Source organism: Meriones unguiculatus, chromosome 1 (genome assembly GCF_030254825.1).
Source record: "Meriones unguiculatus strain TT.TT164.6M chromosome 1, Bangor_MerUng_6.1, whole genome shotgun sequence".
Taxonomy (NCBI): Eukaryota; Metazoa; Chordata; class Mammalia; order Rodentia; family Muridae; genus Meriones; species Meriones unguiculatus.
In genome coordinates, this window is record NC_083349.1 from 55,646,461 (window position 1) to 55,663,409 (window position 16,949).

The 16,949-nt window shown below is 43.2% G+C and overlaps 1 protein-coding gene across 1 annotated transcript in view; it reads right to left on the bottom strand.

Annotated features, from left to right (window-relative positions):
* The window catches only part of Blnk (B cell linker), a 68,404-nt gene that overhangs the window by 14,599 nt on the left and 36,856 nt on the right, over window positions 1-16,949 (bottom strand). The window contains exons 7-13 of the mRNA XM_021633042.2: window positions 14,347-14,428; window positions 13,229-13,300; window positions 9,509-9,578; window positions 6,940-6,967; window positions 6,244-6,286; window positions 2,894-2,978; window positions 2,130-2,161 (exon numbers count right to left, since the gene is read on the bottom strand). Coding sequence (XP_021488717.1) covers window positions 2,130-2,161; window positions 2,894-2,978; window positions 6,244-6,286; window positions 6,940-6,967; window positions 9,509-9,578; window positions 13,229-13,300; window positions 14,347-14,428 — 412 coding nt within the window. The remainder of the gene's footprint in view (window positions 1-2,129; window positions 2,162-2,893; window positions 2,979-6,243; window positions 6,287-6,939; window positions 6,968-9,508; window positions 9,579-13,228; window positions 13,301-14,346; window positions 14,429-16,949) is intronic.

Genomic DNA, 16,949 nt, shown 5'->3' on the forward strand with positions numbered 1-16,949 from the left:
TTGTGAGGATTGGGCAGACAGGGGAGCGTCAAGACTAACACTTTTAGAATCATGAATATGTGCTGGGACATCTCTGTTTTCAACATTTTGTCTTTGCCCATTTTGGGGGGTGGGTAGGAGCTGGAGTACCCCATCTCAGAGGAAACATTCCCAGACTCACAATCCCAGTCAGTCTCTAGCACCCCCTCCCCCGTCACCTTGCTCTTCATGGCACTTTAGGGTTGCCTAACCTGAGACTGTTTATCTCCATGTTTATTGTGCTGCTTCCTGTCCCCTTCAGCAATAACCTAACTTCCATCAGGACAAGGCCATTGATTCATCCTAGTCTCTCCTCAGCCCAAGACAGTGGCTGGCGCATGGTATAGGGATGGTCAGTAACATGAAAGAATGACTCAAGTGGGAAAGCAAAAGATAAAACAAAGCTTTTAAAGCAGAAAAATACATTTCTACAGACAAATCATTTTCATTTTGTGTTAGAATTAACAGAAAGACGACTTAGTATGAGTTTCATTTTATTTAAAGTGGACCAAAAGTGTAATTCAAAACTAAAAAAAAAAAAAATTTAAGTAGTAAAATGAAAATTTTTTTGTTTATTTGAATGGTTAATCTTGATTATTTTAGAATATGTTCCAAATTACGTGTAAATTTTTCTCTTTTTTTTTTCACTCCCTGATTTGAGTTGAAAGAAAATGAAGGGCGGGGGTGGTTACATCCTATGAGCCTGACTTGTCTGAGTCATGTATGTATATATTAAAGATTGTATTTCTAATTGTATATGTGTGTACATGTATGTGAGTGCAGGCAGGTGCACACAGATGCCAGGAAAAGAGATAGGTTCGTGGAGTTGGAGTTAGAGGCCTTTGTGGGTGCTGGGAACTGAACCTGATCCATCTCTCCAGATTTGATTCATATGTATAGATGTTAATATATAAAAATCAAATATATATGTATTTATTAGTGGGAAGTATTTTAATGTAATGATTAATAAGATACCATGCTCAGTTTATAGCTCAGTTTATAGTGGTAGGGCACTTAGCTATATGCATGAGCCTCTGACGTTAATCCTATCACTGCAAACTTGCATAATTTGACAAATTGTGAGCTTATGACTGCTTACAACCTATAAAGCTTAAATTCACTAAAAATATAAATATATATAAGAGAATAATAAAATGAACAAAAATCATAGTTACAAACAGAAATAATATATTTGTGACATAATGTATATAATGGCAGTTTACATAACAGTAATATACAGTGAATGACATAGCCAAGTCTCTTCTTTTTGCTTTGCTTCCTGTCTCATCAGGGTAAACACAAAGACAGCCGTGAGAAGGCCCTGCATACCCAACCTTACACTATTTAGCCAGTTCCCTTTTGGATATCTAATACCCTAGCACTTTCAAATGTTAAGCTTTTTTATTAAATTTGCCCGACCTCGGTTATTTTATTTTCAACCATTCCTTCTGCTAATCAAAATCATGCCTTGTCCCTCTCTCCCATGTGCTTATTTTTTCTTTTTTTTTTTTTAAATAAGTAATGAACAGTTTAATAGAAGAAAAAATTTCCCTGCTGTGTTATCTACTTTTCTCTTCCTGGGATAAAATGCTATGACCGAGTGTGGTGGTGAATGATAATGGCCCCCATAGACTCACAGGGAGAGGTAGATAGAGGTGTGGCCTCACTGGGGTAGGGGTAGCCCTGTTGGAGGAAGTGTGTTTTTAAAGTGATGTTTATGTTGATAAAATTACCCAGATACATACCACACTCTCATTTTAAGGTACATTTTATAGATATGTGTGAGGAAACGTATTTCAAATTTAAATACCTACCATTTATTGAGAACCTTCTAGATGCCAAGCACTGTTTCTGGTATTTAATCTGATTTTGAAAATAGCTTCATTGTATTGTTTAATAATGCCAACTGATAACTATTCAATCAATACTAAAGATGGAAAATATTTACCTTTCAAAATAACTCAATGAAATAAACATCTTTGGCCCTATTTTATAGACAAGAAGGCAAAGAAGAGATGCCACTGGCCCAGCGGATGTGATGGTGCTGTTAGCTCTCATGCCTGGCCCTTGCCCCCACCCATGGTGGGCCATCATGATCCCATTGTACTTACTTGGCAGAGGTACAGGCTTTGGATGGATAGGTCTGAAAGGAAGAAATGTGGGTTAAATAATACACAATTACAGTACACAACACAAAATCTGGAGACTCCACACCAAAGGACAATGAGATCTAAAGACAGGAGGGGCAACAGAACCTTTGGAAAACCAAGATTTCTCCCTTTAGCTTTGAAAAAGGATGAGCCTTGACTGCAGTACCGTATGCTAGGTAAGACCAGTAACATGAAGACTGGGTCTCTGCAATTCTACAGTCTCTTAGGTTACTTAACAGCTTTCCAGAGTTAATTAAGAAGCAATGAAACACTGGATCCCTGAGCGACGTTGCATGACAACGAATTTCCATAGAAACAAGAAGAAACTCATTTTTAAAGGGAAGGATTCTGCTGCTAGGAAAAAAGCTATCTCATGATCTACTATCTCTGCACTCTGGATAATGACGCAGGAGAGACTTGAATTAAAGGGCAGCCTGGCTGCATACATAAGGATTTCCAGAAAAGTTGGGGCTGCAGAGTGAGACCCTGACTTTAAATAAATACATAAATAAAAAGGGTAGGAAAGGTAGGTGTTTTCTGCTCTTCCGGAAGCCCTGAGTTCAGTTCCCAGTGCCCCCACTGGATAGCTCACAAACTTGTAACTCCGGGGGCTCCAATATTCTTTATACACACACACAACATATCCTCACATACAGATGTAACTACAAAATCAAAATGAAAATATTTTTAAAACAATAAATGAGTATAAATGGAAGGATTCTTACTTCTGGGCGGGAGGAAACACTGGCGACTGTACAGTGTCTTGTCTGTGACTTGACCCTCGGTGGCGTTCAGCAGGAACAGGTTTTTCTGGAACAGGAGAGGCCTCCCATTAGTACTGAAGTAAAACGTTTGTTCCCGACCCCAAATACAGCCTCTTTGGCCAGATGTCTGCTAAGAAGGTCTTGTTCTATATGCTTGTCATTCTCTTGGTAGGCATGTGCTCTTAGGACCAGGACTTCCTCACCGTAGCATTACAGGATATGCTGATAGCTCCTCCTTCAGCAGTGTACATGGAGACAGAACCCATGGGTACTGGACTCTAAGTGTCTGAGCACAGAGGGGTACCAGGAGATGAGCAGGCTTCGTAGCCTCTGTGTGACTCGTTCTCTGTTTTCTGTGTAGGCTCCCTTCAGGTGTTACCGTACCTTCCCATGTCTTGATTAGTCATGAGATGCAGTGTAAGTAACTTACTGCCAATGAGAGGTTAAGAAAAAATCTTGGGATTTATGAATGCTATACACCTTTTGAAAAATTAATTGAATCAAAGTCTAGGTTACCGGCGGATGTGGATGTCACTTGGATCTCAGCATGTTCTCGAGGGAGGGCAGGAAGCAGGCATAAACATGGACCTTAGGAAATGCCTGTTGAAGCTGGGTAGTGGTGGCCCATGTCTTTAATCCCAGCACTTGCAAGGCAGAGGCAGGTAGATCACTGAGTTTGAGGCCAACCTGGTCTACAGAGTGAGTTTCAGGACAACCAGGGCTATAAAGAACGACCCTGTCTCAAGAGAAAAAAGAAAGGAAGAGAAAGAAAGAAAGAAAGAAAGAAAGAAAGAAAGAAAGAAAGAAAGAAAGAAAGGAAGGAAGGAAGGAAGGAAGGAAGGAAGGAAGGAAGGAAGGAAGGGAAAGGAAAGGAAAGGACTATTGACTCCCATAGGAAACTTTAAAGTGAGACATCCAGAAAGGCAAAAAGTTACAGGAACTTCAAAGGAAGAGAAGCAGTGAAAACTCAAACTCCAATGTTCTAAGTGGTGAGCCTACGTGCACTGATATTCAGAAAGCCTTGAATGCTAAAGGTATTCTAAACGTGTGGAGATTACTTTGAGCTGTCAAGCTAGTTTTGTGCTTATTTCTTTATAACTCAGAAATTCCCAAAGGAGCACAATGGAGCCGCATCAGCTTCCGGCAGCCTTAAGCTGTGCCCATCCTACGTCGTCTCTATACTCTGTTAGCCAGGGCCTTGCCGACTTGTAAAACCTCCTCCATTTTGGTTGAGCTGTGGCAGTTCCCATAATTACAGTAATTTCATTACCAGATCTGTTAGGTCTCTTGGGCTATCCAAATATCCAGAAAAGAGCTCAAGTTGGACTGTAGGATTTCTGGCTGTTAGATAAAAGCCAGCATTCCTCAGGCACTTGTGAAACTGGTTCCTATCTGCCAAAAGGAGTCATGTGGGGCCTATCAAGATATTAAAGTCCACACTGGCCTCTGGGTTCCCTCCGTATCACAGGTACCTGTTGCACATTTCAAAGTCCATGCTGACCTCCTAGCCTTTCTGACCTCCTCTACCCTAAGCTCCCTCCAGCTCATGGGCTTCTCCCCTCAGCTACTCATCCTTTTTTATAACCTGGCTATTCCCACTATTTTATTCTCTTACCCTCCCTAGCTATGCTCTATTCTCTATCTCTTGTAATCTTCACTATTCTCTCCTGCTTCCCTAGCCCTGTCCATGCTGAGTCTACTTTTCTCCCTCTCTGCTCTAGACATTTTCAGATGCCTGTCTGTTCTCTTTCATATCTACAATAGAAAACATTAGCCACATCATGGACAGTCATGCCAAAAGTTTCTTTTCTTGCATCCACTCACATACAAGAGCTCAAATAGGTTGTTTCTCTGGATTCCTGACTTCTTGCCCTAGGGTCCCCAGCCATGAGCCTGTCAGTCTATCAGTCATCTCGGATTCTTTAACTGACTACGCACTCACTGGTCATTCCAGCAATGGCCACGTGCCAGCTGAACAAGGAAACTTTTCAACCTGCACTCCAGCTTGTAAGCACACTATGGGCAATGATTTCTTACAGAGTTGTCCGACCCCCAACCCAAATAAAGCTCTGCATAGTCTCAGGTTTTTAGCTTCTGTGTGGGTCCTTCTCATTCACCTTTCACAACCCTGAGATCTCTTCCCCAGGGCAGAGGATATTGCTTTCTCCCTTTGTGTTTAGGTGGCTCCTGCCTAAGCTCTTGGAATGAGTCCAAAGGAAGCAATTTGATAAGCAATTTGCCCCTCTGCGGGGACCCCCTGAGAAGGACTTCCAAGCAGCAGGGGGCATGCCAATAGCCCAGTACAAGTTGGTTTCCGAAATTTCTGAAGCCTTAAAGTTTTCACAGAGGCCCCAGGTCACTAGTACTCTTTGCTGCTGCTTATCAGGGTGGAGAGACTGGAAAGACAAGCAAGGTATGCATGGGATGTCCAGGAACAGAAAAACTTCAAAGGGGAGGCAGAGAACCACAGGACAGCAGAGGAGGAGGTGGGGAAACAGCCTGGGGACAGGAAAGAAGAGAAAAATAGAATTGGGGGGAAACCCTGATGGTGGAATGAAAGCAGAGATGAGAGCTGCAATGTGTGCTCAGGAAAAGAAAAGAAATAGCCAGTGTCCCATGAGCAGGGACACCACATGTTCTGTGCAGACACTGGCTTAGGTCATGGTGAAAGGACACACCCTGAAATGAAGCAGAGGGTGGCCTCATGTGTGAAAGTGGGTGAGTGCAAGGCTTCAATGTCTTTATGTTCCAAGTGCTGACATCATGAATGAATCTTGCTATCTCTTTCCTGTCCCCATTCGTGCGTTTCAAATACAATTTTTTAAAAATGGAGGTCATTAAAAAGAATGTCTTTCTTGAGTTATGATGAAGCAAAAACAGAGAAGCATTTGAAGATGTACTAAAACAATGGGCATTTGAACTTTGAAGCCTTAGCAACAGAACTTATTTAAGTAAACAGAGTTTTAAAAATCCATTATCTTGTCTAAGCTGTTAGTTCTGGGACTAGTAGGTGGCTCTAAGGTCATACTTAGTACCAGCACATTGCTTTCTAGCTGGCTGTGACCACTTGTATTAGGTAAGTGGAAAGCAGGCTGTGGCCTCCTCCACAGCCCCTGCCTGCTAAGCTCAGGCTCCTGAGCTAACTTTGCTGCTCATGACCGCAGGCAAAAGATTCATCATTTAGATGAATTGGCTTTAAATTAATAATTGGCTCATAAATAATGAAAAGCATTCAGAATGAAGGGTCTATATGCAAATCATTAATTGAAAATTTACTTTTAGTGTACACACTTCAGAACAAATATATTTACCTTCACAAACACTTGATGCGTTCTGTGGAGGGGCAGCTGGAGTCTATGTTAAGAAAAAAATAAAAGGCAAGGACAGTCAGCCAAGCAGAACATGGAGATATGTTACAATAACTGTGCTGGCAGAGAGTTATGGCAGGGTTCCAGCCCAACCTTTTCATTGGAAACTGGATGAATTTGTCTTATGGGGAGGAGCAATCCATTTCCTGTGGGGACATCACTAACAGTGTTGATGGACACTGTAACACTCAGCAGTTACCAGCCAGTAGTGCAGTGGGCACCTGGCATCTGGCCAGGTCCCCACCTTCTGTGTATCCTAAGTGATAGGCACTGTCAGGTTCTACAGTAAGGTCAGGCCCAGGTGGGCTGCCTTGCATCCGGAGTTGGCCCAGGGTCACCCCTTTCTGGCCAGAAGCTGAGCTTAGTCTGTGGCTATTTATCTGATACATACTGGCCTGCCAGTTGCTCTGGGATCAGCAAGGCAGGAAGTGGACAGAGGCTTTCTGCAATGATGGAGGCATGGATGCCTGTACACCCTCTGTTATCCAATGCACACAATCGGGGAGGACCAGCTCATCAGGAGTAGCTCCTTCCCAGCCCCCTGAACATTAGAAGTCCCTCTGGGTTGACCTTAAGTAAGTAGATAACAATGGATAATGCAGGAAATGTGAAGCACTTTCAAGTGCAGGATCAACTTACTGTCTTCAGTGGTGTAGCTGTTTTCTTCCTGGGGAAAAAAAGATTAGCCTTGTTAAAACACGTGCGAGATGAAACAGAACTAACAGCTTCTTCTTAGACGTAAACCATAAAAGTGAGAACACTGGGTAGGAAGCCTGCTCCTGAAGGACTGATAGGGATGATGGAGGATTTAATTGTGAGATCCTCCCGACAGATGGAAAAGGGTTACTTGTCTTAGTTGGTGTTCTGTTGCTGTGAAGAGATGCCATGGCCAAGACAATTCTTGTAAAAGAAAGCACTTAATTGGGCCTTGCTTATCCTTTCACAGGTTGAGTCCACCGTTATCATTATGGTGGGAGCATGGTGGCATGCAGGCAGGTGCCGGAACAGCAACTGACAGAGACAGAGAGACAGAGACACACAGAGAGACAGTAACAGAAAGAGAGCGAGAGAGACTCTGGGTATGGTATTAGCCTTTGAGTCTTCAAAGCTCACACTCAGTGACATGCTTTTTCCAACAAGGCCATGCCTCCTAATCCTTCCAGATAGTGCCAATCCCTAAGCACCCAAATATCTGAGCCTATGGGGACCATACTTATTCAAACCATCACGTTAGTGCTAACAAACAAGGGCCTAGTATCCCAGAGTCATCAGAAGCAGCTCTTGTCTCAGGTCTGCTGCTAGCTGCTTGGTGACCTTGGGCCCCTTCTCTTGGCTGTGAGACAATTGCACACTTTAGCTTCCTCAGTGTGAAATGAGGAGGGAGGTAAATGCAGAGATCTTCCCACACCTCTGGTACCCTATGGACACTGCCCGGGGCACAAGAGGAGACAAAAAGATTGTCAAGCAGGTGAGCTTGCTGCCATTACCTTCCCACATCAACTTCTGCTTCAAGATGACTGTTTTCTAGGCCCAACTAGTTCAAAGCCATTATGATTTACAGTCCTGAATGTGTGCACCAAGCCAATATTTCCATTTATCTTGGCTTTAATAGATCCTGGACTTTAGTGTTGCAAGGCTTTATGCTTCTTGTTGAAGTTTATTCTGAATTCTTTCCCCTTTCCTGTATTCAGCTGCCCACTCTCTTCTCTCTTCCTACCCAGTGAACTCTCTCATTTTTTTTTTCCTGAGGGCTGAAGTGTAAGGGAAGAGTACTAATAATAATCAAATGTCTATAAGAGGTATGTCTGGAACTAGGCTAAGCTCCTCACAGATTACTTAAACCAATTAAATAACTGTTCAAAGTGTATTTTACAGTGAAACCCACAAGAAACTCTGTGCAGTTGTACGGGCTTTTAATTCCAGCATGTGGGAGACAGAGGCAGGCAGCCTGACCTACACTGGGAGTTCCAGGCTAGTCAGGGCTACATAGTGAGACACTATCTCAATTTTTTCTATTATTATCTATTATTATTTTCTATTATTTTATAGATCAGGAAACAAGCTCAGAAAGACTAAGTAATTGCTCAATGTGAAGCTAAGAGAGAATCCCTGAAATTAAGGCTTATTTTGGTTTCCACTGGTGTAGAATTAAGATTATAACCACACAGGCCAGATTTATACATATTTAAGTGTGGTTTTCAAAAAAGATTATTTTATTAAAATTGTGCATGTGTGTATGTTGAATATGTACCTGTGCAGGTCAGATTTGTCGGATCCCCTGGAGCTGTAGTTGTAGGTGGTTCTAAGCCCCCTGGTATGGGCTCTGAGAACCAAACTCAGGTCCTCTGGAAGAGCATTGCCTGCTCTTAACCACTGAGCCAATTTTGCAGCTCACTAAGTGTACTTTTGTAACAAACTACTGAACCATAACTGTATGGTTTGCAGAAGAATGTCCTTGGTAGATTTACATATTTGAATACTTAGTTCTCAATAGGTAGAACTGTTTGGGAAGGATTAGGAGTTATGGCCTTGTTAGAGAAGGTTTGTCACTGGGGGCAGGATCTGAGGTCTAAACAGGCTTGTGCCATTTTCAGTCTCTCTCCCCTCTTTGCCTCATGGTTGTGTATCAAGATCTATAAGCTTTCAACCATTCCTTCCCGCTGGCATCATGATCCCTAGCCATCTGAAACTAAGCCCAAATAAATACTTTCTTTTATATGTTGCTTTGGTCATAGTGTCTTATCATAACAATAGAAAAGCAACTAATATGATGTCTCTTAACATGCCCTAATACCCAGCAGCTTCCAAAGCCACTTTAAATCCCATAAGCTTCATCCCGCAAAATACCCTAGTGCCTGTTCTGATGCCTGGTTCACTTTTATAGGCCATACACTACTTGTGAAAGAAACCAGGGAGAAGAAAAGTAAAGGTTGATCCTACTTGGAGATCTCAGAGCTATCAGGTGCTGAAAGTTGGGGTGCCTTGCAAATGGCAGCAAGTGAGGGAATGAACTCAGAATTTATCTAAAACTGACTCTATGGGAGGCAAGACTCCTCATTTCTAACTTTAGCGGCAGCTCCTCTGGTCCAACATGAAGGCTGCCTTGGGGAAGGAGAACTAACAGGAATCTGAAGAGCAGCTGGGTTCTCCCACCCCTACCCCACAACCCCCACATCTCATAGAACCACTCTCCTCAGTCAGTACTCACCCGGCTCGTGGCAGTGGGGATGGTGCAGCGGGAAAAGATGACTTGGAGTCCCAGACCCCACTGTTCCGACCTGCACAGCATATAAACAAGTCAGTCACTCTGTCCTGCTTTCAGGGGTGGTTGACTTAGTGAGGGATACACGTGTTTCGGGTTACTTTTAGTGAAGTGCATGAATGTATCTAGTGACACTGAAGCTGAGGGGGGGCAAATGAATGGACACAGGTGTGAGAAATCTGAAATGCCTACAGGGGGGCCGGGGGATTGCTCAAGGGTTGAAGCATTTGCCACACAAGTGTGAAGACCAGAGTTCAGATCCTCAGAACTCATGCAAAGGCCAGATGGGTGTGGCAGCCTGCTTTATAATGACAGTCTTAGAAAGTAGAGAGGGGAAACTCAGAGAAATCTAGGAGCAAGACTAACCATGTCGATAAGCTCTGAGTTTGACTGAGGGATCCTGCCTTGATAAATAAGAGTGATAGAGGATGATGAATCTCAAAATCAATCTCAGGCTTCCGTGTGCACATGTACCCATTCATCTGTGCCTACACATATGAAAACACACACACATACATGAACAAAGAAAAAAGTGTCAACATATGAACTCTGACACAGACTATAGGCTAGAATGCCATTCTAATGCCTCTGGAAGACCCTCTCCTTAGACTCATGGGCAAGTCCAGGGGCCCTGGAAAGGTCCTGGAGCCCAGTGGGACACACAAAAGTTCCCTTGAGAGGGAGCCAGGAGCTCCTTCTTGCACTGAGTACAATGTACATGTATGCTCAGCAAAGGTGTCTAGACACATATGAGCTCAATCCATTTCTGGTGCATGACCCTCCCAGCTCTGTTCTCAGGTACTAGCACATGGTGCCAGTGCAAAACCCACACTCTTGGGCCAATGAAGTGGCTCAGCAGATAAAAAGTGCTTGCTACCAAGCCTGAGGACCCAAGTTCAATCCCCAGAACTCACACGGTGAAAGGAGGGAACCAACTTGACAAAGCTGTCCTCTGACCTCCACATGTGCACCATGGCAAGAGCATGTCCCGCCCCCTGACAAATACATTAAGACAAAAAAAAAAAAAAAAAAAATTCACCGCTGTCTGGCATTAGGAAGACAACATTCTGGTTACTTCTCTGTCATCACACTAGCTGGATGACTTCTTACAAACAGCATCTCAGGTGCTCTGTGGAATGAGGACACTCATCAAGTTCAGTTTTTGTCAGACAACAGAATAAATCTGACATTTTAACGAATCAGCCAGACACAGCCAGAATCAATAGCTCTAGAAAAGGAGCAAACATTCCTGATGACTAAATTTTGTTTTGTTTTGTTTTTTTGTTGTTGTTGCTTGTTTTTGTTATTTTGTTACAGGTTTTCTCTGTGTAGCCTTGGCTGTCTTGAACTCACTTTGTAGACAAGGCTGGCCTCAAACTCACAGAGATTCGCCTGCCTCTGCTTCCCAAAGTGCTGGGGTTACAGGCATGGAAAGCGCCTGGCTTAAAATTTTTATAGTGAGATGAAAGGGCCAGATGTTCAAAAGCAGATGTGCAGGGCCACATAGTGAGTGATCCTGTCCATACAAAAATGTCAGCCAAAGCCAGTCTACAGCAACGAAGGCAGACAAGTGGTTGCCTGGAGCCAGGAGTGGAAATAGCACTGACTGGACATAAGGGATCTTGGGGGATGGGCATGGAAATGTTCTAAAAGTGAGCTGTGTTGGTGGTTACATAATGTGTTACTATAAACAGCAGAGTTCATAAAAATCCTTGACTTTAAACTAACATGGGTGAGTTTTATAATAATCAAATTATAAGTCATAAAGGATTAGTAAAAAGGATTATCATTAGTGTCTTGTGATAAATACCCCAGTGTCTCTGGGTGCTGGCAGGGTGCTAGGGGTTGCAAATGTGCCATCTGCACTTCACTAATGCCAGGTGGAACAGATGGAGGCTCAGAGAGGGCAAGTGGCAGGACCACCTGAGCTGTGAACCCAGGTAGGCACTTTTCTCTTCAGCCAAGACTCCATATTGTTCTTTGAGGGTTTACTGTGCAGGTTGGGGCCACCATTGCCTCTCTTCTGGAGAGGAAGGAGGGTGCTTCTGTGACTGTTAAGGGAGAATGGAGACACACTCCTCTATTTGCCACCTGGGCCCTTCTGCTCTCCCAGAGTGCAGCCAGACCGAGCAGCACACCAGTAGGACACCTCAGCAGTGGCATCCCCAGCAGCCACCTTTCCCCTTTCTGAAAGAGCCCATGTCTTGGTTGGGACACTCTAAGGGAGAAGCGTGATGGGTGATGTACCAAAAGCATAAAAGTAGAACGTAAACAAAACAAAACAAAACAAACAAACAAACAAGCAAAAAGAGCTTCAGTTGCTATCTGTCCTGAGCTCGAAATTTAGAATTATTTGTTTTATAGGAGCAGGTTGGGGTGGCAACCGCTACTTTTTCAGCTAGGGATTCATTTACAGGGCTTCAGCGTGTCCTGCTCCTGTGTATGACCTGCTCCTGTGTGTGTTTTGCACATCACTCTACTTCAGCTTCACATTAAATATTCACTCTGTTTTTCCTACCCCTCCACCCTCAATCTCAGTACTTTAAACTCCAGAGCTCCAGTCTTTGCAAGCATGCTTGGAGACTGCTATATTTCTGCTATTATTAGAGTATGTAGCATCAGGCATGCACACAAAAGGCACCACCCAGCAATTCTGCAACAATTTAGCATGCGACAGTGTGAAATTCAGTTTTCACATTTGTAGGGATTTGTAACTTTCAAGAGTTTTTTTATTTGTTTGTTTGTTTATACTGGTTTTTCAAGACGGGGTTTTTCTGTATAGCCCTAGCTATTCTGGAACTTGTTCTGTAGACTAGGCTGGCCTTGAGCTCACAGAGATTCACCTTCCTCTGCCTTCTGAATGCTAGGATCAAAGGTGTGCACAATCACTGGAAGGTTTTAAATTTTAAAATGATACCTGTTAGAAATCAGGTGCTCCTGAAGCCTGCCCTTAGAGACTCAGCACCAGCAGCTACATCATCACTAACTGCCAACCCTTTAAAAGGTCCCCCCATCACAGCCCTCTCTGTCTCCTGGTCTCTCTGTCTCTTGTTCTCTCTCTCTCTCTCTTTCTCTCTCCCTGCCCCCCATTGCTTTCTGACTCGCTGTCTCTTTCTCATGGCCCTGACCTGAGATGGCTTTTTGCACCCTGCCCCCAATAAATCTTTCCTGTGAGATCTGTTGCATGGTGTGATCTTTGCAGCATAATCTTGGCCAGGACCCACCAAAGCACTCCACAGCTAAATCCTAACAATACCAACTTAGAGAAAGCTCAGTAATACAGATTTTTTGTTCCCTCTCCTGACCAAAGCTGCAGATCAGACAAGGACTTTTCCCTCTTTAAATTCTTACTGGGAGGCAAGTCCCTATTAACTGAGCTGTCAGGTTTATTTAAACTGGTAGTTCTCATTGGCTGCAAGTTGATCCCAACTCAGAGATACTTGGTACCACGTGGGGATATTTTTGCCTCTCATATTGAGGGAGATGATTTTGCAGGCCAGTGGGTAGAGGTCAGGCCACTGCCAGGAAGCCTGTGGGCATGGACAAAACTAAGACTTTGTTCCCAGTTATCAGGAAACTTGGGGATATAGGTGAGTGTTCATGTACGATCTTAGTTGTACATCTCTTTTGGAACAGATTCAAAACCAAACCACACATGAGCTTTACCTGTGACGTGCCCTGGAGGCGATACTGGCTTTGAGGAGCTGTTTGGCTTGGTCGATCTATTCACCGTGGGAGCTGAAACACACACAGTGATTACAGACACATTCCACTGGAGGAAAGTCCTCGGAGAGAGAAAGATAGTCAAACCAGAGCCTCTGCAAAAATTCCATGACCCTCCTTAATCCCATAAACCATCCAAAGAAATCTTCTCAGTGGAAGCTCCGGGATGGATGTATTAGTGACTAAAGGAATGAGATAAAGATGATCTTCCTGGACCAGAATATCACCTACCTGGAGGCTTGGGAGACAAAAGCAGGTAAAAACCTCAAAAGCTTTGTTTCATTTTAATCAAGAGCTTATTAAACCGAAACATGGCAATGCCAAACCAAACACTCCTTCCCCGCCAAACACAGGTTCTCTTGGATTTTGAGGTGGTTTGAGGAGAAGAGAGAGGGAATGTGTAAATATTGTTTTGTGCACTGGGAGGCTTGGTCTTAAAGCTGCTGCTCATGCTTGTGAAGTATAGGAGAGAGCTGTCATAAAAAACAGGGTGGTTGAGAACAAATCCCTCTGCTCCAGTCTGTTGGAGAAGCGTCACCTGAAGAGGCACCATTTGCCCGAGACTGTTTTTTCTAAAGTCACTATTTCGGGAGGGTGCTGCTTCTATGTCTGATCTGAGACAATGTGTTGTGATAGCATTTCTCATCCCCCGGCAGGGTTTAAAGACAAGGTGTCCCAGAGGCTGAGACGCTGTGGAACTAAAGAGCCAGGCTGTAGAGAACACGGGCTATCATTTTATCGTTCCTCCACAGACTTCTCATGGTGCACTGTTTGTAATTCAACCCTGCGGCTGGCAGTCCTGGGAGTGTTAGTTCTTCTGAGAACCATTCTGAGTAAAGGCGGCTGAGGATAACAGCTCCGATGCTTTTATAACGTGGGTATAAAACCATGAAGGCAGCCGGAGGAGAAAAGCTCTGAAGCAGATGTTCCCCTAGCCAGGGGGTGCAGCTACAGAGGAGAGGCGCTCTTTCAATTCTGAGCTCCCCAAAGCTTATTGCTGGACAACCTCCCACAGGCTAACGGTTGGAAGCTTTCAAGCGCTCCCAACTCCAAATGCTTACCTTTCTCACCACGCAGCGGGCTGCTTTCTCTGGGATGGATATAATTTTCATCATTGTCCTCCACAGGGACCACGTAGTCAGCCTAATAGAAATATAGAAATGAATGAAGAGAATGCTTGCTGAACATTCATAGTCAGCTGTGGGAGAAAGATTTTGTTTTGGTAAAATGGTTTAACGGGCTATAATTCGTATACGATGAACCTGCACTGGGTGACATTTACAATAGGGTGCCTTTTGGCATTTAATTACCTATTGTATCTACAGGGGCTTGTCTACCAGATTTTGATCCATGAATGCTAAGTTCATGGCTGCTGAAGTTCCTTAAGTAAAGTGGACAACATCGGTTGTATTTTTTGTGATGAAACATCAGAAGCTGATGCAGCTTACCGAAGGAAGGGTTTATTTGGGCTTAGGGTTCCAGGGGTAAGTTTCCATGATGGCGGGAGACACAATAGCAAGCAGAAGGCATTGCTGGCGGGAGCAGAAAGCTGAAAGCTCACATCTCTAATCACAAGCGTGAAACAGAGCCTTAGCCGGATGTGACACACTTCTTCCAGCAAAGCCACACCTCCTAAACCTCCCCAAACCATACCACCAGCTAGGAACCAAGTGTTCAAATGCCTGAGACTAAGGGGGAGCCAGTCTCGTTTGGAGCACTGCACAGGTGTACAGCTAATGCTTGAGAATCTTAGTCTCCAGGCTTCTAAAATACCCAATATGATGTTAGGCATGTGTTGCAGTTTGGATCCATCTTCCTTTGATAGCCAATGCTTCTGAGCATCTCTTCAGGTGTTTACTGTATACATACATATTATTGATATTAATATTCTTTTCCACTTTAATTGAGTTGCTTATCTTTTTATTGTTATGGTATATTGGTTCCTTGAATGTTCTCGACATTCAGTCCTGTGTAAGATCCATGACTCGCATTTTTTTTTCTCCAATTTTGAGTCTCACTCTGTGACATAGTCTAGCATTGAACTGAAGTTCTCTTGCCTCTGTGTCCCAGTTGGGATTACAGGTATGTGTAACAGGCCTTGCTCATACTTTGTGTTTTTGTTTGTTTGCTGTTCATGTTTTTGGTGTCATTAAAAAAAATTGCCTAACTCCAGGCCATAAAGATTTATACTTATGCTTTTTTTCCTTTAAGAGCCCAATAGTTTCATAACTTACATTTAGATCTATGATCTACTTCTGGTTAGTATTGTACATGGTACGAGTTAGGGCCCAATTCTATCCTTCTGCATGTGGATATACAGTTTTTCTGGCATTGCCACTTAAAAAAAAATCAGCCTCTTCTTTATTAAATTTTCTTGGCCTTTGGTAACAACCAGTTGACCACAAATGTAGACAGGGAGGAATTTTATACCAATAAAACAAACAAGCTACCCAGATCTTAAAAATGAGTTTTCTAATCTGTCCTGGTAGAGTGACAAGAAATGGACCAGGAAAAGAGAAACAAACAAACAAAAAAAACATCATTTCAGTCATTTTAACAGTCCTGTCAGAAAATATACATGGCCTGCACAGGGCAGTAGATACAGGATTTGAACCCAGTCACTTTAAGTCCTCTGCAGCCACCTGTCTGTCTCCTGCCACCCTGCCACCTTTCTGCTGCTCTTTTCGAGTTTTCCCCTCTTTCCAGTTAGCTGCTGTTTCTCATCTCTTCTTCACCTTCAACAGGAGTCATCCTATCTACACTATGTAGAATCCAATCTATTTAGAGAAATGCTATTCTGGAACCAAGACATTTTTATTCCAAAAGAGCAATGACAGAAAAGTCTCAATTCAATCCCATCACATTCTGTTTGTTCAAGGATGGAAGACGTACAATGTACATTTTCAGTACTGCAAATCAATGGCTTAAAATTAGTATCTGCCAAAACAAGTCCATGATGAAGACCCAGCACAACCTGCACCTTAAAGAGCCCACAGGCACTACTGTGATGTTCTCACATAAACTCCATCATCCTGTGAACAATCCACAAAACTGTAGCTGTAGTGTCAATCTTAAAAAAACACAAAAAACTGGGTCTTTCTTATCATAGGCTGACCTCCAACTTGCTATATATTTGAGGATGACCTTGAACCTCAGATCCCCCTGCCTCGACCTCTTTGAGAGCTGTGATTACAGGCATGTACCATCACCCCTAGCTAGCAACTGATCTTTTAAATATAAATAGGTTACTCTAGTACCATGACCTCCACATAGTGATTGTAACTTATGTACAATTGTAACTTATGAAACTTCAGTGATTGTAAGATACGAGTCAAAGATATAAAGAAGCATGTCTGCAATCTCAGCTACTTGGGAGGCTGAGGCAGGAGGATCATAATTTCATCAGCCTGTGCTACACAGCAAGTTCAAGGCTAGTTGGGCAGTTTATGAAGACTCTGTACTGAAAAAAAAAAAAAAAAAAGAGCAAGGCGTAGTGACTCACACCTTTGATCCCAGCACTCAGGAGGCAGTGGCAAGTGGATCTTTGTGAATTTCAGGACAGCCTGCTCTACATAGCAAGTTCTAGGATAGCTACATAGAAAGAACTTGTCTCAACAAAACAAAACAAGAAAAAAAAAACGACAACAAATAAAACAAAAACGTT